The sequence below is a fragment of the Antedon mediterranea genome, chromosome 6, assembly GCF_964355755.1.
Source record: "Antedon mediterranea chromosome 6, ecAntMedi1.1, whole genome shotgun sequence".
Lineage (NCBI taxonomy): Eukaryota > Metazoa > Echinodermata > Crinoidea > Comatulida > Antedonidae > Antedon > Antedon mediterranea.
In genome coordinates this window covers 5,965,362-5,990,191 of record NC_092675.1, presented here as the reverse complement: position 1 = coordinate 5,990,191, position 24,830 = coordinate 5,965,362, and the positions used below count along the sequence as shown (strand labels likewise).

At 32.9% G+C, this 24,830-nt stretch overlaps 1 protein-coding gene across 3 annotated transcripts; it reads left to right on the top strand.

Annotated features, from left to right (window-relative positions):
* The first annotated feature begins 146 nt into the window (after positions 1-146).
* LOC140052660 (glycine dehydrogenase (decarboxylating), mitochondrial-like) lies at positions 147-24,236 on the top strand. 3 transcript variants are annotated; one of them, XR_011845645.1, is made up of 24 exons: positions 147-521; positions 1,182-1,260; positions 1,615-1,750; positions 7,992-8,156; positions 9,481-9,558; positions 10,214-10,361; positions 10,984-11,180; positions 11,329-11,425; positions 12,204-12,309; positions 12,940-13,088; positions 14,052-14,132; positions 14,464-14,567; positions 14,971-15,097; positions 15,487-15,629; positions 15,762-15,837; positions 16,048-16,173; positions 16,323-16,585; positions 18,550-18,697; positions 19,079-19,190; positions 19,630-19,725; positions 20,042-20,149; positions 20,777-20,922; positions 21,751-22,208; positions 22,258-24,236. XR_011845645.1 is itself a non-coding variant. In XM_072098331.1 (24 exons), exons 1-24 carry the CDS (start codon positions 430-432, stop codon positions 21,868-21,870), a joined length of 2,943 nt encoding a protein of 980 aa, XP_071954432.1. In that variant the 5' UTR covers positions 344-429; the 3' UTR covers positions 21,871-24,236. The 3 variants fall into 3 exon arrangements, 2 of the variants coding, with proteins under 2 accessions (XP_071954431.1, XP_071954432.1); XM_072098331.1 differs by adding an exon at positions 630-675 and having other exon boundaries at positions 344-521; positions 21,751-24,236; XM_072098330.1 differs by having other exon boundaries at positions 21,751-24,236.
* The last annotated feature ends 594 nt before the right edge of the window (positions 24,237-24,830 follow it).

Here is a 24,830-nt window from a genome sequence, read left to right as displayed (position 1 = left end):
ACCAGCCGCGCCCCCTCTATTCCTTTTATCGTATGTTTTGCTCTCGTCGTCGTCGTGGTGTGTGTGTTCACGGCTGGGAGAAGGAGGCCTGTATTTCTGTGTTTGATATTGTTACCGTTTTTTATTTTTTTCATGCGAATCGTGAAATATATTTAGTAATTTCATCAATTGCATGTGATCTAGTCTAGTTAGTATCTAGATCCATTGTAGATTACTGGTACATAAATTCTGTGTTTAGTAAAATGAATGTTGCTCGTCAGTACCAGGCTATTGTAAGCCTGTCTGCTATGCGCGCGAAGTATAGGATTTCGAATAATGTTGGCCTAATAGGCCAGTGTCTTGGAACAAGATACGTTGCCTGTACTCAAGTGGCTAGGCCTAGCCTTACAACTGGGAAAAGATTCAGTTGCACAGGAAGGGCTATTGACAATGTCTATCCTAAGCACGATGTCTTTGCTGATAGACACATTGGACCAAGAGCTTGTGATATTGATGAAATGCTTAAAACAGTTGGAGCAAAGGTAAAAAAAACTTTTTTGTGTTTCACATTTGCCTAAATTTGAAATTGAAGATTTTGATTTCAGACAAAAAAAAAGAGATTTTATTTGTGTTGTTTTCTTGCGCAACAGGGCATTTCATTCAGTGTACTTTCTCAACTGGAAAAAAAGAACTAGGCCTAGGGCCTAGGTAGGCTAGGCCTATTGACTATTATATTTAAACAAAATACAATTGAGACAATTAATAATATTTACTCTATTTTTAATGTATATCATAAAAGTTATGGGAGTGATAAAATATGGTCCTTGTTTGATCCCTTGTGTGTCACAGCCTAGAATGTACTGCTGCTACAGCTGATGTGATGCACTATAGGTCTGAATAGGATAATTTGAGTTTTATGACGAATTAACTAAAGTATACTGACGGATATTAAGTATTAAAGTAACAAAACTATTTCTCCCAAATCCTCTCAACCACCACCCCCTACCCAAAACCTGCACCACTGGATAACATTTACTCTTCAAACATTGCATTAGTTACTGTACTGTAGTATTTAATTAACAATATTAAAAAAATGAATATAACATAAATTTTCATTAAAAGATTTTAGCATTCAGATTGTATACAATACATTATTGTATTCGTATATAGCATATTGACATGGCCCTTGTTTTTTTTTACAGTCGCTAGAAGACCTAACAAAACTAACTGTTCCAGCCAATATTCTGGTCGATGACCCCCTTTCAATCACGCCAGCCTTATGTAAGTAACCTACATTTCTGTCATAACATTCCTGTATTACGTTTCCAATTTGTACTCTCTTTGAATAATACAGTATGATAAGAGCAGTTGATTCAACTTATATTTCATTTAATTATGATGTTCTTGAATCCACAAACAAATGTACAGTTAATGAGTTATTGACAGAGAATCATACCACCTAATTCAGGGTACTAATGCAGACTGGCCACAATAATCACCTCATTTTGCAACTGTGAAAAAAACTAAAAATGGAAAATAGCCTAAATTTAATAGCAAGTATATATACTGTAATACAATATAATAAAAACGTTATAAACGCTTAGTATATTGTTTTTGGTGATTTTTTTTGTTCAGGTGAGAATGAAGCCCTTGAGAAACTGAAAAATATGGTTGAAAATAATAAAATATGGAGAAGTTACATCGGTCTTGGTTATTATAATTGCTTCACCCCTTACACAATACAAAGGAATATACTGGAAAACCCTGGATGGTAAGTGTCTATTAATGATTGATTGATTGGTGTGTTGGTATTTATTTGATAGCAACATTTTTTTTTTGCCTATAATTATCATAAGTTTGTTTTTCAGACACATAGTAGACTATGTACAGTATGTTATCATTTAAAACTGTTTACAATCATGTGTTATTGTATGTGTGAATGGGTAAAATCTATATTTTTACCATGTCAAATACTATAAAAGAACATTTTGATTTCAAAGAAATGTTTGCAGCAAGTCCAAACATATGATATTATTAAAATCTTATTCTTATAAGGCATCCTGGACATTGAAATTTAGAAGTGTAGAGTTTTACACATCATTTACAGTACTGACGCCAACTGAAATATATTGTTGGTGAAAAGTACAAAACAAGAAATTAAATTTAAATTTTGCTTTATAAAAAAATAAATTGCCATTAAGTTTTATACTAATTAAATGTAATAATTATTATTATTATATGGGGCGTGTACTGTATGAATTTATCTACTTTTTTTTATCAGCTTATTTTTACGTTAAATTTTGACTCATAATAGTTGAACTTACTAATTGAGTTTCTTATATTAGATCAACAGCCTCATTTGAGTTGACTTGATAAGATATCTTGGCTTGCTTCCAATGAAATAGTTTTGTATTTCATTTGTAGTATTCTAGTTCTACTTTTTTTCAAATTGCTTACTGTAGTAGAGTCTGTTTCTGCTGCATAACGCAAATTAACCGTTTATTTTAAAATAGATTAAAAATAACAAGACCGCGTTTCTGCTCAATTTTTGCTCCGAAATAATCGGTTAAATCAATTGGTGTTCGTTGACAAAAATTGCTGGCGGTTAATTCAAACGTTACTGCCGTGTATTACTATTATTATTTTGCGCTGCCTTTTAACCGGTTACCACAAATTTGTCCTGTTTCTGCTCCCAAGAAAATGGAGTTAATTTATTCACACTGATTTTAACCGGTTATTTTTATGCAGCAAAAACAGGCCCTTCCTTGGAATTGCCTATCAGTATGTTTATTTATCAGACTTTCTACTGCAAATTCCACTATTGTATTATTATAAATTAGGATACAACTAAGGGCCTTTTAGTAGTGTTACTGGTGTATAGTGCTGATTAACCATACACAATTCATATACTGTACCATATTTCTGCTAAATTTTCTAAAGAAAACATTTTAAATCGTTGAGTGGTTGTTGATTATAAAATGTCAACATAGCCAAAATCAATACAATGTGCTCAGATGATCAATTGCCGGTAGTTGACTGGATTTCAACAATGCTCAATCAAATCGTGGTTCCAACACCCAATATATTAGTTGTTTTAAACATTGTCTTGAAGAACCATTTATTCAGTTACTGTATACTATATGACACAAAATAGACAGAATTGCAACAACCTGAGTGTATTATATTCTTCAGGTCATAATGGCATAATCTTTTTCTGTGCACATTGTCTAATGTACAGTATAACATGTTTGAAGTGGCGTTTGTTGTGCGAATAACTAACTCGTCAAAGTGACGAGTTCAAGTCTAGTTTGAAATTGTAACTTTCCATTTCTACTTCAAAAAAGGATAGTTTATTGACACGATGGTTAATTAATCGGTTATTTGCTCCAGAAACAGAAAATGGGAAACAAACTCCTAAATGTTGTGTTTGTTAATCTGAGGCGCCTTGAAGCTAAGGTGGTTTTTGTAAAAAAAAAATTAGCCTACATTAAAAATTCTACAAATATTATTATTATTGATTGACTGTACATGCATAGTCAACCTTGAAAACCCCTATTGTGTTTGTGGTTACTGTACTACCAGTTGTACACCCACACATTCTAAAGAGAATATGAATTGTAGTAAACACAAACGGGCTGTCTTGCCTATCGAGCCTCTTACTATCTCGCCCCAACTAACATCTGCCGTGGGCTTGCCAGAATTACTGCCAATGGAAGAATGGCTACCCGGCAACTTTCCAGGGGTGATCTCGTTGTTCCAAGACCTCAGTGTGAACTTTTTAAACATTCTTTTAATTATAAAGGACCTACATATTTTAACTCGTTAGACGTTTCTATTAGAAATTGCAATACCTTTTTAAATTTTAAAAGTAAATTAAAGAATTTATGCTTAATAATGACACTTTTTAAATTGTTATCTTCCTCACCTTTTACTGTTTTGCATTTCTATTTACATTTTTATATTTATTCTTTATTCAATTTTAACTATTTTATTATATTTTTACTTGTTATGTTTTTTGTCGTATTGTTGAGGGCCCCTTAAAATCAGCTTCCGCTGGCTGGGTCACCCTCTTGAAACATGGTTGAATAAATAAATAAATTTATCTTTAGCTATGTATACTGAGTTAAGTTTACAATAGGATTTTGTGATTTGTTATAGTTTAAGTACAGTAGCACATACTGTACAGTAGGTACTGTAATACAATGTATTTGATGATAATGCCTTTTGAATTAGCATACAATACTCAGTTGAGGAAATTATCAAATGCATTGTTGATTGCAAAAATGGTATTGAATGTTACCTTCGAATCATAACAACATTTATTGTTGCTATCCGTATTAAAATCAAAAGCTTGCTGCTATCATTTATCTATTGGTAACAATTAGGGGTAAAATAGAAGAAAATGTAGTTGTAAAGACAAAAATGCACATAATACAAAATGGACAACTTTATTTTGTAGAGACAAGAGACTTTTTTCCGCAGATAGAGACGTCAACTATCAAAACATTAAGGACAGTTTTTAAGGCATCATGATTGTCATGTTGTAATGTAGGGGTATTTCTAAACTGCGCGAATTGATTAGAATAGAATAACTAGAATTATAAAAGGAATTTTGGGGTTTGCGCAAGCTTTGCGCAGTTTAGCAATACCCTACTGTAGTAGTCTGTTTGTAGGTGAAAGATTATAGGTGTCTAATGGTTTTAACTATTTAAGACAGACAGAAATCTCAATACAGTAAGGCACCTACATGCACAAACCACAAAAAAAAATTATATATCTAGGGCAATATCAAACAATTGAAATTTGAATACAAAGAAGATAGATTGCAATTGTTTAAAATATGATCTGATCATAAGATAATAATATTTGTTGTCTATTTTAATGCATTAACAATTAACTGAATTTTCGAATTTGTTTTTGTAAACTGAAATTATTCCAGCGAAAAGTTTTTACAAAATATGAGAGAATTTTCTGGAGGGCAGGTGTCCTGTGGCAAAGTAGTCTGGGGAATGGTAGTTACCCAGGGTGGCAGTTTTTCTGGGGAATGGTACTGTAGTTGCCCAGTGTCGCAGTTTTCCTGGGGAATGGTAGTTGCCCAGGGTAGCAGTTTCTCTGGGGAATGGTAGTTGCCCAGTGTGGCAGTTTTTCTGGGGAATGATAGTTGCCCAGGGTGGCAGTTTTTCTGGGGAATGGTAGTTGTCCAGGGTGGCAGTTTTTCAGGGGAATGGTAGTTGCCCAGTGTGGCAGTTTTTCTGGGGAATGGTAGTTGTCCAGGGTGGCAGTTTTTCTGGGGAATGGTAGTTGCCCAGGGTGGCAGTTTCTCTGGGGAATGGTAGTTGCCCAGTGTGGCAGTTTTTCTGGGGAATGGTAGTTGCCCAGTGTGGCAGTTTTTGTGGGGAATGGTAGTTGTCCAGGGTGGCAGTTTTTCTAGGGAATGGTACAGTATAGGTAGTTGCCCAGTGTGGCAGTTTTTCTGGGGAATGGTAGTTGCCCAGGGTGGCAGTTTTTCTGGGGAATATTAGTTGCCCAGGGTGGCATTTGTCCTTGGGAATGGTAGTTGTCCTGGGGCATGGTAGTTTTTCTGGGGCATGGTAGTTTTCCTGGGGCATGGTAGTTGTCCTGGGGCATGGTAGTTTTCCTGGGGCATGGTAGTTTTCCTGGGGCATGGTAGTTTTCCTGGGGCATGGTAGTTTTCCTAGGGCATGGTAGTTTTCCTAGGGCATGGTAGTTTTCCTAGGGCATGGTAGTTTTCCTAGGGCATGGTAGTTGTCCTTGGGCATGGTACTGTAGTTATCCTGGCGCATTGCAGTTGTCCTTGAAATAGAGTTGTCCAGATGTATACAAAGCCCTACAGTATCTGTGAAATGCATTGTTGTGGGATACCATTGTATTGAATGGCTTTAACAGTAGGAATATAAATCTAAAGGGTATCACTATCAAGTATCAGATTGATATTGTACTTCAACATGTAAGATTTATTAATAAATAATAATTATACTATCTGTAGTGTAGTAGTATTTGTACAGCAATACTACAGGATTAGTATTTACTAATAATAGCATTTCACTGACTACTGTATACAGAGGTTTAACAATGTTTAACTGGAACACCATGACATACTGATTCCGTGTACTGCATACTGTGGCTTTCAACATATAAATATTCTCATATTAGTATTTAAACTATATTGTATTGACATTAAATAAAAGGATAGAATAAACAATAAGGAAAAAAAACCAAATTTTAATCATTTTATGTAATCTGCGATCTCATGCCATAATATTTCACTGATATGATTACTGATAGTGACTGAATATGAAACTAGAAAGTCACTCCAAGAGTGTATACCTACGCCTACTGTAAAATTCTTCTACATAAGATTTTTCCGGGAAAATATATATATATATATATTTGTGTGTGTCTTAATGCTGTGTGTGATCATAGAGATATTATAGTGCACTATAATATCTCTATGGTGTGATTTAGACTAATTTCACTACAAGCATGTGTATGCGAATTTGGTGTAGCCAGCCTTTTCAACAAACAATAGTTTCAGTTGTCTGACACTGACAGTAGCAACAGCAAAAACAAATGGGTTAATTTGAAAAGAAATATGTTTCTTGTATTGTATCAAAAAACCTGTAAAATAAATCAAATTATGTTTTAAAACTACAAATCACAAATTATAACTCTTGCCTCTTATATAAAAATAAAGATTTTTGGACAAGTAGTTCTCTAGACAATGCAATTTCAGTTTACTTGTTACTTTAAGACTGCTCGCTGGCTTTTGAAAATTCTGTCCTATCTTTTAACACTAGCAGGTCCGACAATTATACTAAAAAGTGGTCCAGAATTGGAACCGTGGTCTGGATTGCCTCCAAAATTTAATGGAGTGGTCCTTGACCACATACAGTATCTACCTTTATTTTCATTTTGGTAAATATCTTGTATTTTGTAATTACTTTTTGAGTAATCCTGCTATAACAAACAAACGCGATCGGCTACATATACCTCTTTGGTGGCGGTAAAATAACATTAATGTTCATTTATATACTGTAGTATTTATGGTACATTTAATCAGACATTTAATTTTGTTATATTATATTTCCAATTCAAGGCCATTTATTACCATGTAAATGGATTTGATTTATACCACAGCCTAGTATATTGTCTGTGATCTGTTCCTCCATGGTCTGGGTAATCCTTTCAGGTTTTATTGGTAATTTGCATAAATCTATGTGTATTTTTCCTATCCATTTCCTATTATTATCTTTTTAACAATTTTTTGTATATGATTGAAAGACATGGTCAGCTTCAATAAATGTTCATACTGTGAATTTTAAGCATATTTACTGTGCCTTTCTGTGCCTTTTTTAAAGAGTACAGTAAAATGTTTTGTTAATGTTGATAATTTATATAGGGCATTCCACAAAAAATGTTTTCTCAATACCCTATGAACTTAAATGTTACATTACATCAATTATACAATATAATTTTTTTTTATCTGTTTTATTGTAAATTAATTTATTCATGAAACATACAAACAAGATATTTATACCATAAATTATTAAAAAATATTATTTTTGATACCATGTCCTTGACCTCAATTCTTGTGAGAGTTCAAATGTCAAAGATCAACTTTTTGCAATATACTACAATATTATTCATTGATATTACTACTGTATATAACGTCGTGAGGTGGTTTCCCGAATGATGGTAAAAATCAAAACGGTACTGGGTATGACCAACTAGCGTTATTGTCACCAACTAGTCATCCATTCATAGAAGTACTGATGTAGTAGCCTATATTACTCATAGTGGATGTGGTACCTTCAGACCAGTTTGATAAAATGTCAACATCCACTTACACCACCATACTGAATCATGCAGTACAGTAAATCACTTTGTGTATAATGTCACAATCAATCATCTATAGAAACCAAATAAAAAATATTATATAATATCTGTAAAAATAATGATATTTTTCTTTTGATCTATCATTTCATATTCAGGACTACTCAGTACACACCCTACCAGCCTGAAGTAGCCCAAGGTCGACTAGAATCCTTACTTAACTATCAAACCATGGTTGTAGATTTAACAGGCCTAGAAATTGCCAATGCATCCCTACTAGATGAAGGCACAGCTGCTGCTGAGGCCATGGGCCTAGCTTACAGGTATTTCGTATCAGTCATATTTGTTTATTTCAGTACACATACGAGTCAACAGAGAATAAATTGCTAATTGTAAAATGAAAATTATCGAAAATAATAGTCCTGTTCGCACAGATAGTAATATTGAGTCTTAGTGAAAAGTGCAAAATTAGAAAAAAGATTTACCAGATGTTCCCAATCATTTAAAAAAATAAGGCTTATGGCCATTATGGTAATATAATCGCACTTTGACTCGGTCCATAAGGTACTTTTTACACATATGTGCCATTTGTGAAATACTGGAATATTAATATTCTGTGTGAAAGGGTCTTATGAAGCTTAGTGGTGCGTGGTTCTAAACCAGTGTTAGGATGTCTACACGCTACTACTTGCACAGATCTTGGAAAACACAGCGCTTTGAAACCTTTGTCTCTTGCGCTTTATAAATGTTATTTATTATTATTATTATTATGTCAACATAGGACCTATGGATTAGTAATTTAACCACAAGTCCAATTGTATGAAGATGTTGCTTCATCCTATTGCACTGTTTATTGATTGAACAGAACTCAAAATAATGTTTATGCCAGTTTTCATATTGGAAATTGTTTACTACTTTTGTTTATAATTTTGAAAAGTCAAGTACTACCATTAGTTGTAACTTTGAGATATGGAGTTTTTAATGTTGGGCTATAGTAGAAAATAAAAATCATTCCCTTTAAACATTGTACTCTAATTTATCAATATAAAATAAGTCATATTATTTAAAAAAATATTAATTTGTTAAGTTGTTTCAGTTTATTTAATATTAAGGCCAATTTAGCCATGACGGTAATAAAAATATAGAATCTATGTTATTCCTTATGACCATTTGCACACATCATGGAGGAAACGGGTGGTTTCCAATCAGGATAGATACAGATTCTACGTGGGACAATCTACACGGTTTTATTCTTCCGTTTCCGCTTTTCTGTGTAAATTGGCCTTTAAAGATGCCTTTTTGGTGGCCCAAATTGGTGCACATTTAAAATAGTTAGGATTTGGGAACATTGGAAGAAAATTCTTGATTTCTTTGAAGAATTTTCAACTTGTAGAATTCAACTGATATTCCTATGCACTGTGCTTGCTTACATCAGCAAATGCAAACCAAAACCAGACTTCTTTAAAGAAACATCAAGTAATTCTTGGTTTAAATATAAACATAGCAAAAACTAAAGTAATGATGGTCAAGGCAAGAAATAATCAGGCAATCCAGCTAAGGAAAGGAGAAGCAGACCTACACACTGTAGCCATGGTTAAAATCCTATTACATGCTAACCATTCAATGAATTTTTCTCATTTTCCATAGACACAACAAAAGACGAAAGTTTTATATCGACGTCAAGTGCCATCCCCAGACATTAGCAGTTGTTAGAACAAGAGCAGAGTAAGTTTATAGGTTATCTATAAACATTTTATACTGAGAATAAAATATACTTATTACTGTCATGTGCAATGCATGTGTTTTATTCAACATAGGAATAAATTTATAATTATAGTATAACTGTATTTATACTGAGACTCATTTTTGCGCTGCCGCAAACCATAGCTATACAATTGGCATAGGTTCAAGCCACTCCTGAGACAATTGTTCTGGTGGTAGAACAAGTCTTCTCGGATAAGGACTTAAAACTGGAGGTCCAGTGTACACATCTGGCTTGTGTGCACTTTAAAGAACCCAGTACATCTTCCGGAAGAGTAGGGGGTTACTCCGGTGTACTGGGTCCATTCAGCCCCTGTCGTTGTGGACAGATGAATAGGCGCCGTTTGTGGCAGCACTTAAAATGAAGGGACCCTTAGGGGAGTAGAAAGTTGTGGCATGTGTCGTCCACACCTGTGCGCAATTCAGCAAAGTAGGTTGCAAGATGTAGGTTATTCCCCCATTTACAAATACATTTACTCATCAATATTTTAGTAATTGTACAGTACTAATTCATCCTTGGATTATATTGTTCAGTATTGGAACCCAAAAGAAGTCTATTCTTTATAGACTGTTACAGTAGTTGACTGACCATACAATTATTTTTTATTTTCTGCCTCAGGGCGCTTGGTATTGAAGTTACCGAGGTTGACATTAACGAAATGGACTTGAGTAACAGGGATATATCAGGTGTACTGTTCCAATACCCGGATACAGAGGGCAATGTCATTGACCTATCAGTTATGGCACAGGATGCACATAACAATGGGGTATGTTCTTAACCCGAGAATACATAGATTAGTAATATTGATTTTATAGAATTTGTGTGGTTTTGGTGAAAATCCAACTTATTCTACAGTATTTAATACAAATATTAAATACTATAATGATTACTTTGTTCATCCCTACTATATATTTATATTTATTTTTTATATCTTTGCTAATTTTGTTTTTTTATACTGTAGTTTATTTTGTATACTGTTTGTATGTTTGAGGGTCCCTAATGATCAGCTTGCGCTGGATGAATCATCCTCATTAAATATTGTTTAAAAAAATAAAAAAATAAAATAAATTCATGTATCTATAAATTAGTTTATTATTAATTGTTAATTATTAATTTACTACTGTAGCAACAATACTAAGACATATTTAATTATCTGCTAAAGAAGAAATTTCAGAAGCTTGCAAAACAACAACAATCATATAAAAACAAGGGCTCATGTCAACATTATACTGCAGTAACTACATCTTTAAACTGCAGTAGAATAACTTGGATTCCTAACAAACAAATCTAACATATTCTTTTATTTATTTATACAGAATTTAATTTAAATACAACTATTTCTATATTGTAATATATGAATAGATAAATAAGACTTGTATAAATTATAGACATTGGCAATTTGCGCCACGGACCTGCTTGCCTTGACAGTTCTACGTACACCAGGAGAGCTAGGCATGGACATTGCATTAGGAAGCAGCCAGAGATTTGGTGTACCCTTAGGGTACGGTGGTCCCCATGCTGCATTCTTTGCTGTGCGGGACAAATTCAAGCGAATGATGCCTGGACGAATGGTTGGAGTTACGAGGTTAGTTTGTAAATGTTGATTTTATAGTTTTAGCATGTTGTCAATATGTCTTGTGTGTTCCAGTCAGTTTACAGTAGGAAGTGTTCCCTTGGAATGGTGCTACTGCTATCATTGTAGTGTTAGTGTTAAAATGTCTCTCTTTTTACAGGGATTCTGCAGGTAAAAATGCCTTGCGGTTGGCGTTGCAAACAAGAGAACAACACATCCGTAGAGATAAAGCCACCAGTAACATATGTACAGCACAGGTAAGCGAGTTCCAACTTACAATTCTGAGTTGTCATGCATTCATGAGAACCCTCACCCAAATGTAACAAACAAAATGAACATTTCTGATTTTCTTTGTTGTAAAATTATACATTTTTTTTCTCTGTGAAAACATTGGGTTCGCAGGGTAAATTTTCCTAGTGAAAAACATGCGTAAATAAAAGGGATGTATTAGTAACTAACATGAAAATTAACAACCACATAACAGGGGATTACCACCTCATTTACCTCCTTTCATTCAGATACTTTCTTTCCTAGGAGCATTGCCTAGGCCATTTATTATACATAGGCCATTGGCCCGAATACATCAATATAAAAAATAAAAAATAAAATAAACTTATGTGTGCATTAAATAATGCTTTCTTTTTTTATAAGCAAAGTAAATGAACTTAGTAAGGTTAGAATAAGTATTTTCTTTTCTACTTGACATTAATAAATTAAATTTTTTTTTTTAAACAGTAGGGAATTTGAAGTAAGAAAATGGAAGTAATAGTTTATTTAAATTATTATATAAAGGACATTGTAATAAAAATAAAACTAAATTGTTACTAAACTTTACAAATTCTTTCCTCTTTTTTAATTTCGAGGTTAAGAACACCTAATTAAAACTTTAATAGTTATAATTTGTTTTATCTTAAATTCTTTGATATGGTTATGATACAAACCAACAAGGAGCTATTGAACTATTACAAATACTATATGCCATCTTGACATTCACCATTTTATAGTTGTTAACATATTGTGTACTTTTTATTATAGGCACTTCTAGCCAATATGGCAGCAATGTTTGCAATATATCATGGGCCAGAAGGACTTAAGTCAATAGCCAATCGGGTTCACAATGGAACACACATAATAGCTGCAGGTATGTATATAATGTCATAAAATATGTACATTTTTATTATGATATTGTATAAATAAATAGTACTATATTGAAATACTTATCAGGGAATTTTAAATAGCATTAAAAAAAAGAAGATTTATAGCAGATAAAATCTAAAATATAAATTGATTAGGTAATTATATTGTGCCTAGCTTACCTGGCAAAACCAATATATAGTTTGCCTACCATTCTTTTCAATTTTAGTCTTTACATAGGTCAAGCCCTTTGAAACAATGGTTCATTTAAAAATGTTTTTCCATTGTTAAGTTAATGATCACATTGTTATTATTATACTGATATGTTGTCGCAACTTAAAGTTTAATGACCTCCTTCCACCCATATATTATACACTGTATACATATGTTTGTTTATGCATTGAAATGAGTGGAAAATAAACGTAACGAATTGTATTGGGAAAAAATCATACCATATTTATAGGACAATATCAACTTGTATTATTTTATAAGATATTTTTGAATTATATACTGTTCCTTTGTTCTTTTCATTGAAAAATGTCCTTTTAATTGTTGTGTCTCCTTCTTTGGGATATCCCCTCTATTGGGGTATCCCAAAACAGGGGGTTCTCCTTTATAATTACCTATCTTTTTACAGGAGTAAAGAATGCAGGGCATGATTTACGGACAGGCCCAGTGTTCTTTGATACTTTCAAGTTCAAATGCAATTCAGATGAAATTAGGAAAGATGTTTTAAATCGAGCTGCTGAAAAACAGATTAATCTCAGGCTGTATGACAATGGAGAAGTGAGTTTTATTCAAATAACTTTAGCAAATATTGCTGCATGCCAGACTATCTACCTTTCATCCTCCATAGGACCCACCATATTCTTCTTACAGTAGAACCTCTATTAAAGGGACACTTTCAGGACCATATTCTTTTTACAGTAGAACCTCTATTAAAGGGACACTTTCAGGACCATATTCTTTTTACAGTAGAACCTCTATTAAAGGGACACTTTCAGGACCATATTCTTTTTACAGTAGAACCTCTATTAAAGGGACACTTTCAGGACCATATTCTTTTTACAGTAGAACCTCAATTAAAGGGACACTTTCAGGACCATATTCTTCTTACAGTAGAACCTCTATTAAAGGGACACTTTCAGGACCATATTCTTTTTACAGTAGAACCTCAATTAAAGGGACACTTTCAGGACCATATTCTTTTTACAGTAGAACCTCAATTAAAGGGACACTTTCAGGACCATATTCTTTTTACAGTAGAACCTCTATTAAAGGGACACTTTCAGGACCATATTCTTTTTACAGTAGAACCTCAATTAAAGGGACACTTTCAGGACCATATTCTTTTTACAGTAGAACCTCTATTAAAGGGACACTTTCAGGACCATATTCTTTTTACAGTAGAACCTCAATTAAAGGGACACTTTCAGGACCATATTCTTTTTACAGTAGAACCTCAATTAAAGGGACACTTTCAGGACCATATTCTTTTTACAGTAGAACCTCAATTAAAGGGACACTTTCAGGACCATATTCTTTTTACAGTAGAACCTCTATTAAAGGGACACTTTCAGGACCCAACCAAGTGTTCCCTGAATAGAGGTTAGCTTTAGTGTTAAACATATATTCTTCTTGCTCGTTTCACCAGAAAGTGTCTCCTAATTTGGTATCTCCCAAAGGAGGGTTTTTACTGTAGTTAATTTACTTTAACCCTATTAACTTGCATTGTTGATTACTCTTCAGCTTGGGATTTCAATTGATGAGACCGCTAGCCTAGCAGATTTAGAAGATTTACTTTATATTGTTGGTAGTAAACTAAAGGCTGTGAGTATAGTATTTTTGAATAACTTTTAAATTAGTGGCCATATGCTTCATTTTATATTGATACATAGATAAGGCAATAAAGCTTTAGTAGATATTATATTTTTGTAGACATATTTGCAGATGCTGATATGTAATTCACTTGTATTGTAAATATGTGGATTCATTACAATGTCTTCTATGCCCCTATTAACTATAGTTACAAATTAAAACTATATTTAGTTATTTAGATTAAGGTCTTGTGTTTCTAGCCAAAATCACTACATTTTATACATCACAAAACGTAGGATTTGTTGGATTATGTAAGTTGACAGAATTGTATGTTTTTTTAAAGAATGAAATCGCAGAAACATTTGTAGATGGAGTTGCAGAGAATAGTATTTGTAAAACACAGCACAAGAGAACCAGTGAATTTCTCACACATTCTGTATTTAATAGGTTAGTACAGGTTAAAGGTCATTGGCATCATTGTCGTTACTACAATAAAGAGCACATGGGCATGGTACCTATAGTTTAGTCTTTATCCAAATATAATGAACCCATGGTAGGCTCTGTAGGTACATTAAACGGTGCCCCTGCGTTAACCGCTCGGCCGTTTAATTTATTTGAACAAACCGCCAAAAATATTGTTGTGCTAATTTTATCAGAAACTTTTCAGTGGTCTTACATTTTGTATACTTGCATATATCGTATTGTATACCTGAGCGATGAATTTTAAAATTTAGTCTAATTTTCATGGTTTGAATTTAATTGCTACTTTTAGTTTTAAAGCAACATTATATTTAAGAAATATGTTACAGAAGCATACATTAAACTTTTGAAATGTAACTTTTGTTTACAGTCATCATTCAGAAACTCAGATTGTTCGATACATGAAAACCCTAGAAAATAAAGATTTATCATTAGCACATAGTATGATTCCATTGGGCTCCTGCACTATGAAACTGAACAGCACATCAGAAATGATGGTAAGAAAAACACCTTACTTGAAATATTTGACCTTTATACTAATGTAGGTGACCTCTTCAATGAAGTATTTATAACTTTATCTACAAATCAACAATTGAACAGTAAACAGTATATCAGAAATGATACTAGGATATGAAAAAGTGTCCCAAAATACTTGTGTAGATCATGGGAATGAGGGGGATTCGGAGGAGGGGAGCGGGACATCACCTAATCCATTTCCCCTCCCTTTGGATTCAGTTTCAGTTGAAATTCGTGTTATTATTAATATTTATGAATGAAATAATTTCTTCAGCCCATCACATCAACCTCAGCTGGCTAGTTTACATCCATGTATTCTATATGTTCACATATAGCAGGTTATTTATTATGAATTGAATGATTTCTTTAGCCCATCACATGGCCTGAGCTGGCTAATTTGCATCCATTTATCCCCGAAGACCAAGCTGTAGGCTACCAACAAATGTTCCAGGAATTAGAGCAAGATTTATGTGAGATTACTGGCTATGATAGTATTTCATTTCAACCAAATAGGTGAGTAAAGAATTAATGTTGACTTCTTGTAATGTATATATATTTCAATGGTAAATGTATTAGTTGATTTTCAACATAGATTGGTGTGTTTGCATGATGTACAGTAAATTGATTTTTTTTTTTCACCAACAGTGGAGCACAAGGAGAGTATGCCGGACTGCGGGCAATCATGGCATATCTAACACACATAGGAGAGGGACATCGTAAGGTAATTAACAAAACAAAATTTAATCACAGATACAACTGTGGTGTTGTGATGTGATGATATGGTGGTGATGTGACCTAAATATGGTAGTAATATGACATCATGTCCATATATGCGCACATCACATTTTTTTGTCACATAAAGGTTGATAGTGTAGACAGAGTTTACCAAAAGTATCAGATTCCTGACATTGTCTATTTATTATTTTTATAGGTTTGTTTAATTCCAACATCAGCGCATGGAACCAATCCAGCAAGTGCGCATATGGCAGGTATGAAGGTCAAACCAATCAAAGTATCAAACGATGGCGCTATTGACATCGATGACATAAAAAAGAAAGTAAGTTTCATTGGACAATGTTTCAATAACTTCAATATTTGTCAAATACACTTGTTTGGTGTAATTTCTAAAACCTATTAAACACCTTGCTATTACAGTACTACATGCATTACATTGGTGTGTAATTATTAGTGGTTTTAAATTGACAGGTTGAAGAAAATCATGAAGAATTAGCCGCAATTATGATAACCTACCCATCAACAAATGGAATCTTCGAGGAAAGTGTAGCTGAGATATGTGAATTAATCCACAAAGCAGGTGGTCAGGTGTATGTAGATGGTGCTAATATGAATGCCCAGGTGGGCCTGTGCCGGCCTGGAGATTATGGCTCAGATGTCTCCCATTTAAATTTACATAAAACATTTTGCATACCTCATGGAGGCGGTGGGCCTGGAATGGGCCCAATTGGTGTGTAAGTATTGCATAAAATATTAATATGAATTTTACTTACTTTACAACTGCATAACTTAATTAATTTTGCATTCTTTTATTATTGAAAAATTTGAACAATATAAAATTAGAATTTGAGTATTATTACATTTGATCATCTTTGTATAAATGCTTATTAATTTTAATTAATATATTATATATACATATACTGAACAGTAGTGCTTCATTTAAATAACAAAATGAATGATTAATCTATTTTGAATCCAAGCCATATAATGGATTATCTGGCAAATTCAATCATAACAAATATTAATTATATGAGTTTGTGAGCAACAGAGTTCCTTTTTCATATAGCATTATAATAGAGTACTGTACTAATGATTGTGCTTGTATTAGGCTCTGTCTACACTATCAAACTAGTTTGACCAAAAAAAGTGCCCAAATTTGGTAGTGATATTACATCATAATGTCATGGACATGATGGTTGCTGTTTGGTTGGTTTGGAGTATCTTTGTTCAGTATATGTATATATAATAATATTATTTTTCACACAATATTTATATGCTACTCTATGGATATTTCTGAAATAAAGAAATTAAATATATATGCCAAGTTATGTTTTTACAATAGCCACAACCAATGAAAAAATAAATTATATATAAGGCCAAATAAAAAAAATACTTGTTAAGCGTCACACCCTCATAAATTTTCAGGGGCGGGGGGACGGTTTTTTTTTTTTTTTTTTTTACTTTTTATGGAGGTATAATTTTGTGCGATGGACGTTTTGGCCCAGTTTTTTTTAGGACGAAACGTCAAACTTTTAAAATGCGAAACAGAACAAAATTGACTATGTATGAAATATTATTGCCGATGACAAAATTGAGTTTTGTATTGTTTATATCTAGACGTAATTAAAACATTAAATTTAATTGCCACCGAGCGAAATTGTAGGCCCTAGGCTAATCCGTCCAAGCTGCCACCCCCGCCTCACTCATCGGCCATGGTCCGCCGCCGTCTCTCGCTCGACTCATCTATCTAGGAAATTCCCTATCGCGAGAAGCATGATGTTGGTCTCAATAATACTAAATAGTGGGCTGATTTTGAAAACAGCTTACGGCATTTCTTAAGTGAATTTTTATTCAACGTATTCATTCTTATGAATCCTTTGCCAATTGCTGTGTAAATCAGTATTTAAAGTTGTGATGCGAAAAGTGTGTGTAATTATTCCACAGGTAAACCAAGCATAAGAAAACGCATCGCCGGGCCCATCGCCCAACAGGACCTCGTGGTGTGCCGATCTCGAGCGCGAGATCATCGTAAACAAAATTGGTAGAGCCCATTATGTATGGGGTGTTTCCTATTTACGAACCTATAAAAAACGCGCTTCGACCACTGTGTAGGCAAAATATTTATTTCGTTAAATCCCTAAATTGATAATCGTGTATTCTGTAATCACGTGACTGATGATGTAATCCTCAGCGACGTACTAAATGCACGTGATTTAATGTGTTGGGGAAAAAGCTTGCTGTTTACCACATTACATGATTCGCGGTGCTATTCGCGTTTCCTTGACGTAAATCGGCGGCGTGTAAATGAAACAATTGTTTTCACCAAATTGCCGTTGTCGACATAGAGCGATCGGTGGCTAGCTAGCGTGGCTAAGCTAAGAAGTACGTATTTAAAAAAAATTACACCAGCCTAGCAAACATTTGCTAGTTTTGAAATTTTCAACTAGCAATTATGAAGAATCTACTAGCAAAATGCTAGTTTGCTAGCGTGAATTTTGAGCCCTGCTCTGGAGCTGGGCCGGGCCGCTGAACTTTCCGTTGTATATGGGTAAAAAAAAAATAAAAATAAAAAGAGAGGCGGCTGGATAATCAGGAGCGGGCGGTGACGCTTAACAAGTATGTTTTTTTATTTGGCCTAATATATAAATAAAGATAATTTAAAAGATACAGTATTAATAAAATGTATGTTTGTTTATAGGAAGAAACATTTAACCCCATTCTTGCCAACCCATCCCTTAGTTCCCCCTGTTGGTACTGACAGTGATGGAGCATCCCCCTTTGGCGTTGTGAGTGCAGCTCCATGGGGCTCTAGTGCAATTCTTCCTATTTCATGGGCTTATATTAAGGTGAGTGATGTCAAGTGAATGCAGAAGTAAATTGACATTAACATAACAGATACTTTTATTTGTTTTTAATTGTTTTATTAAACCTTATTTAATGAGGGTAACCCTAAACAGCATATGCTAAATAATGTGCAATTATACTAATAATAACTAATACAAATAGAATAGTAATTATGATAATTATCATCTTTGTAGATTTGAATTAATATCTAATTGGCATAATGAGTGAATATAAATGTAAAGTTATGTAATCATCAATTCCAAACATATGGTTGTGTATAATGTAACATATTGTACTGAATAAATGCTATTATGTATTATTATGATTTTTGTATTTTCTATGTTCAATAATGTGCAATTTAGAATATTTGTTATTTTGTGTAGATGATGGGACCAGATGGTTTAAGAAAAGCAACACAAGTGGCAATATTGAATGCTAACTACATGGCAAAGAAGTTAGAAGGACCGTACAAGATTTTGTTTCGAGGATCTACAGGTTGGTACTATAGCACCACTACTGTCATACATATTACCTTCATAACAGCACATAAACCTAATACCATAGAACCTCTATTGAGAGGACATCCTCAGGACCCAACAAAGTTGGGGTGTCCATTGAATTAGACCGTCCCCTGAATTTAGGTGTCCCCAAAATTGAAGTTGGCTCTACTGTTAAAAAATGTATGTCTACACTATCAAACTATAGTTAAACAAAAAAAGTATAATGTGCCCAAATATGGTAGTGATGTGCCCAAATATGGTAGTGATATGACGTCATGTCCATACATGGGTACATAATTTGTTGTCACATAAAGTTTGATGGTGTATATAGAGCTTAAGAGAAAGTTTCCCCTGAATAGGGGTGTCTCAAATGAGGGGGTTTAATGTATATGTACTAATTACTATTTGTTTTTATGTTGTGTGTGTGTTTGTAGGTTTTGTAGCTCATGAGTTCATCCTTGATACTAGGGACTTCAAAACATCAGCAGGCATAGAATCAGCTGATATTGCTAAAAGGTTGCAGGATTTTGGTATGTAAAAATCAAATGTCAACATATAATTATATTTACAACTTGTAATCTATCTATAAATCAGAGGGTCCACCAATAGGTTTGATATATGGCATTATTATGATTCATAATGACTTGCCTTACTTTACCTCACAAGGTCTGTTTATTTAATATGATTGATATATATTTAGTAATACTTTGTTTACCTATGAATTTATGTTCTGTTGAACCCTTTGCAAGGACGATGACATTTCTATGAAATAACAAATGTACCAGGATATCTGCCAAATGTGTGTACAAAATGTTCATTATTTTTCATTGATGATTTGTGTTGTAGGTTTCCATGCCCCGACTATGTCATGGCCAGTTAGTAACACCTTAATGATAGAACCAACCGAGAGTGAAAACAAAGAAGAATTGGATCGATACTGTGATGCCCTACTAAGTAAATATTTACATTAATTTTGATAATAATACAAATTTACATTTAAAACTCCCAACCATTTAGTATAAGTTTATTCAACCTATGGTGGCATGTTTTGTTGCTGCTGTTGCATTGCTGATAGGGAGTTGATGATAAAGGTATGCAGTTTGAAATAATCATAGAGAGTTACACCTTCCATATTTAAAAAATGATCAAAATAATAATAATAATAATAATATCCTGGATTTATATAGCACCTAATGTTGTGAAACCTCTAAGAACTGAACATTATTACCCCAATCATTTTGGATCTAACACATATGGAAACATATAATCCCTTAATGCAGCTAGTAATCAGTGCAAGGATGTGTCTTGATCTAACCGGGTTCCCATTTATACACCTGTTTAAAAACATATGAACACTATAATAATAATAATTGATTGAACATACTACCCCCAATCTAGCCTCTACAAATCCCCATTTTTCTTCAATCAACATATTTGATATATCAGATACTGTAATTGATTTATCTTGACTAGCCTACTGTACAGTATTATAAAAAAATAACAAACAAAACAACATTTTAAGAATAGCATTCTCCCTCTTGAATTTCCATCAATAAATATGCTACCATTATTTATCTTTAGCCATACGAGCAGAGATTGCTGATGTTGAGGAAGGTCGTATTGACAGTAAAGACAGCCCTTTAAAGTTTGCGCCACACCCTCAACACGTAGTGATGTCGGATACATGGGATAAGGCATATCCAAGGAAGCAAGCGGCATATCCAGCAGTAAGTGTTTACACAGTTTGAAAAAATGATTGAAAATAAGCTCTTTTGATGGACTTAATGCTGATAAGCAGTAGACTCAAGTATGCAATTATTAGTAGTTTATTAGTGATAGAGAACCCTGGTTTTATGTAGTAGGCTTGGGAGTGCAATTATTAGTGATAAAGAACCCCGGTTTTATGTAATTTATTAGTGATAGAGAACCCTGGTTTTATGTAGTAGGCTTGCGAGTGCAATTATTAGTGATAAAGAACCTAGTTTTATGTCGTAGACTTGAGTGTTCAATTATTAGTGATAAAGAACCCTAGTTTTATGTAGTAGGCTTGAGAGTGCAATTATTAGTGATAAAGAACCTAGTTTTTATTTTCAATACAGATACTATGTAGTTGAATTATGTCAATGTAATGTGTATACAATGATACCTAAACAATCAGTCTTATAACTGTACTAATACACACCACATCAACGACAAAAACAAATACATATTGTATTGGGAGATAAATTAGTTATTAATTTATAGTGGGTGAGCATGATTACAAATTATAATTGTGTGTTTTGCAATTCTGTGGTTATATAAAGTGCATTGACCTGTGTCAGCTAGACAAGATATGTATTGATGTATGCTGTCAAGTTGTTGCAATGATTTTGACCAAATAAAATGAATGGGAAGTGTAACAACTTTAACTTTTAGAACTGTGTTTAATTTAATAGTGTTAATCCTAACACTGTGAACAGTGTTAGGATTAAAATGGATTTAATTTGTTAGGATTTAATTGTTATTATTTAAATCCTTTACTAATATATTGTTATTTATTTGTTTTTGTCTTTTAGTCGTTTGTAAAACCAGATAATAAGTTTTGGCCATCTGTCGCTCGAATAGATGACGTATACGGTGATCAACATCTAATTTGTACCTGTCCACCGATGGAAGCTTATGAAGATGAAAGTTGATTTAATGTCTTCAATTAATTATTACAAAGATAGAATATATATATATCAATATTTGTACTATTCATTTAATATTATGCAACAACAGGAATTGAATGAGATAATTGAGTTTTATCTGGTATTTCAGAGATAACAATCCAATGTTTTTTATAATAAAAGAATAGTACTGGATTTCCATCTACAAAAAAAAAATCCATGTTACTTACAGGTACCAAAAATGTTACTGATCAGTCCCTCCTCAAGAAATGTCTAAAAAATGTCACCAATTAGTTCCTGTACAAAATATGTTTATAGGTACCAACAATTTGACCGATCAGTCCCTCTATAAGATATGTTTATAGGTACCAAAAAAATGTGACCGATCAGTCCCTCTTTAAGATATGTTTATAGGTACCAAAAATGTGACCGATCAGTCCCTCTATAAGATATGTTTATAAGTACCAAAAATGAGACCGTTGAGTCCCTCTATAAGATATGTTTATAGGTACCAAAAATGTGACTGATTTGTCCCTCTACAAGATATATTTATAGGTACCAAAAATGTGACAGAAATAGTATGTTTACTAATAGATGAAAACTTCAGTCAGATAGAGATTCAACAACTTAATCTTAAAATACTCTTCTGTTTGTTCATTTTTGTATTCAATTATTTTTTTAGCAATTTCTATTCCCTAAGGCCTCATTAACCACAAGCCTTTAGAATATATATTTATTTTTGTTATTCATTTAGTGTCAATAAAAACATTTAATATTGACATTTAAAAAGCTGTTACTAGCAATTTGTTATGCGCTAATCCTGAATAATTTCATACTCTCTCACTTAACAATGAGGAATGTCTTTGAACTGAAACAGGAGCGTGTCCCCTGGAGCATTATTACAAAATGACCTTTTCGCTATTATATTCAAACCTTGTTAAAATTTGATACATGTTAATATCACAATATTTTATTTTCCTATTTACAGTGCCTTCCTATGCAGCTTTTGGTTATATTGTTATATCTTTATATGAAATAATAAATTAGAGTAAGACTATAAAATTATACTACTTTTGTAATTAAGGTATGTTTTGTATAGATAGGTCAAAACACAAGTCATCTTTTACATAAAATATATTAAGCTATGTCTACACTACCAAATATGTTAGTGATATGCCCAAATATGGTAGTGTCCATATATTGGCACATCACATTTTTTGTTGCATAAAGTTTGATAGTGTAGACCTTAGAAAGTGTGTGGTGTGTGTTTGGTTATATATACTTTTATTATTACTTTCACTTTTATAAATAATTCAGAATAAGTAAATTGTTATACTGCTATAGCAACGAATATAAACTATTAAATTAATGATGAATTACAAATACAGGTGGTCTATGAATTATTATGTTTATAAGGAATAAACAAATATATAAAATTATGATTTATGTAAATTGTTTGACATTATTTATTCGAATAAATACACCGCTTTCAATAACCCCTCAAATAAACACCCCCCCCCTTCCCTGGGCGTTTATTTATTTCTTCAATTAAACACATGCATATTTAACACAAAATTTTATTTGTGGAAGAATTCATTGATCTACAATTTACCAAGCATTTTGATACAATTTTTACTGTATTTCATCACTTCTCGATATTTATTTTCATATCTAGGGGTATTTATTTAATTATACATGTTAAATATTGCAACCAAAAAAAAAACCCCTTGAATAAACAGCCACCTAAAAACCCTCCTTCGAATAAATACTGTATTATATATATATCATGAATAATACCACCAAACTTGCGAGTTAGGATGACTATAACGAGGCATTTAATAAAAAGGCAAATTGCCTTAAAATGTAAATGTGACATGTTTCGAGAAACTATTCTCCAACAATACCATGAAAGCCCCAGTGGTCTAATGGTTAGGACAACTGCATATTAAGCAGAAGGTCCAAGTTCGTGTCTTGGTTGGGGCGAATTTTTCTCATTCTCACAGATTTCCTCATCTTTATCGTTTCAAATTAATTAATTAAATTTCAGTATATCACCAGGCAGTTTAGAATTACTGTTCTTTGCCTGATTTGTTGATATATATATATACCATCATTCATATTGAATTTTAAAATATTATTTGTATTTGATAAAAAACGTACCTCACCAACACTAGTTTATTTTTTAGTATTATTATGATGAAGAAATAACTTATTTGTGCATGATATTACTAAAATGCACTAATATAAGGTGTCTGGAATCATTTTGTTTAATATTAGCAATTACTGTACATTCTTTTAAATGAGTGTCATTCTCCTACTTTAGAAGCATCAGCATTGCTTCATCTGATGTGTTATGCACACTGTATGTTATAGGATTTTAAACACAAGTTTACCTCAATAAAATTCTTTAAACCAAATGCGCTATTACAGTATTTATTTCTGATGTATAAATAGAATTATTGTGTATTGTACTCATTTCTTGCATTACAACATTTCTCATATGGAAACAATTTGTAGAATTTATCATATCTTAACCAAATAAGTTTAAAACTTAAATACAAACCCATAAAATAATAAAAACAAGGTAACAATCTCAAAACTAGCACCCATTAAAAAGAGATAGCACTGGAACTAAGGTATACAAGTCACAGATAAGACAATTAGGACTTGTTGCAGTCAGCAAGTAAGTTATCCATTGGGACTATTTTGATTCCTTGCATGCATGTAAAATGATATACTGTGCTGATAGTCAATATTTGGTATGGTGCTTTCGGTTCAGTTCACCATGCATAGCATTGCTTCCTATCGACGTCGACTGTACTCCTGAATTCTGTTGTAAGGCAACTAAAGCCTACTATTGACGTATAGATAGGAAATAATAAATTATATCCTACTTCCTGAAATGTGTAATTTTTACTGCAGAACATAATTATCTATATTTCACTTTTCTGCCATCTAATTTCAAAATAAATAATATTAATACATAG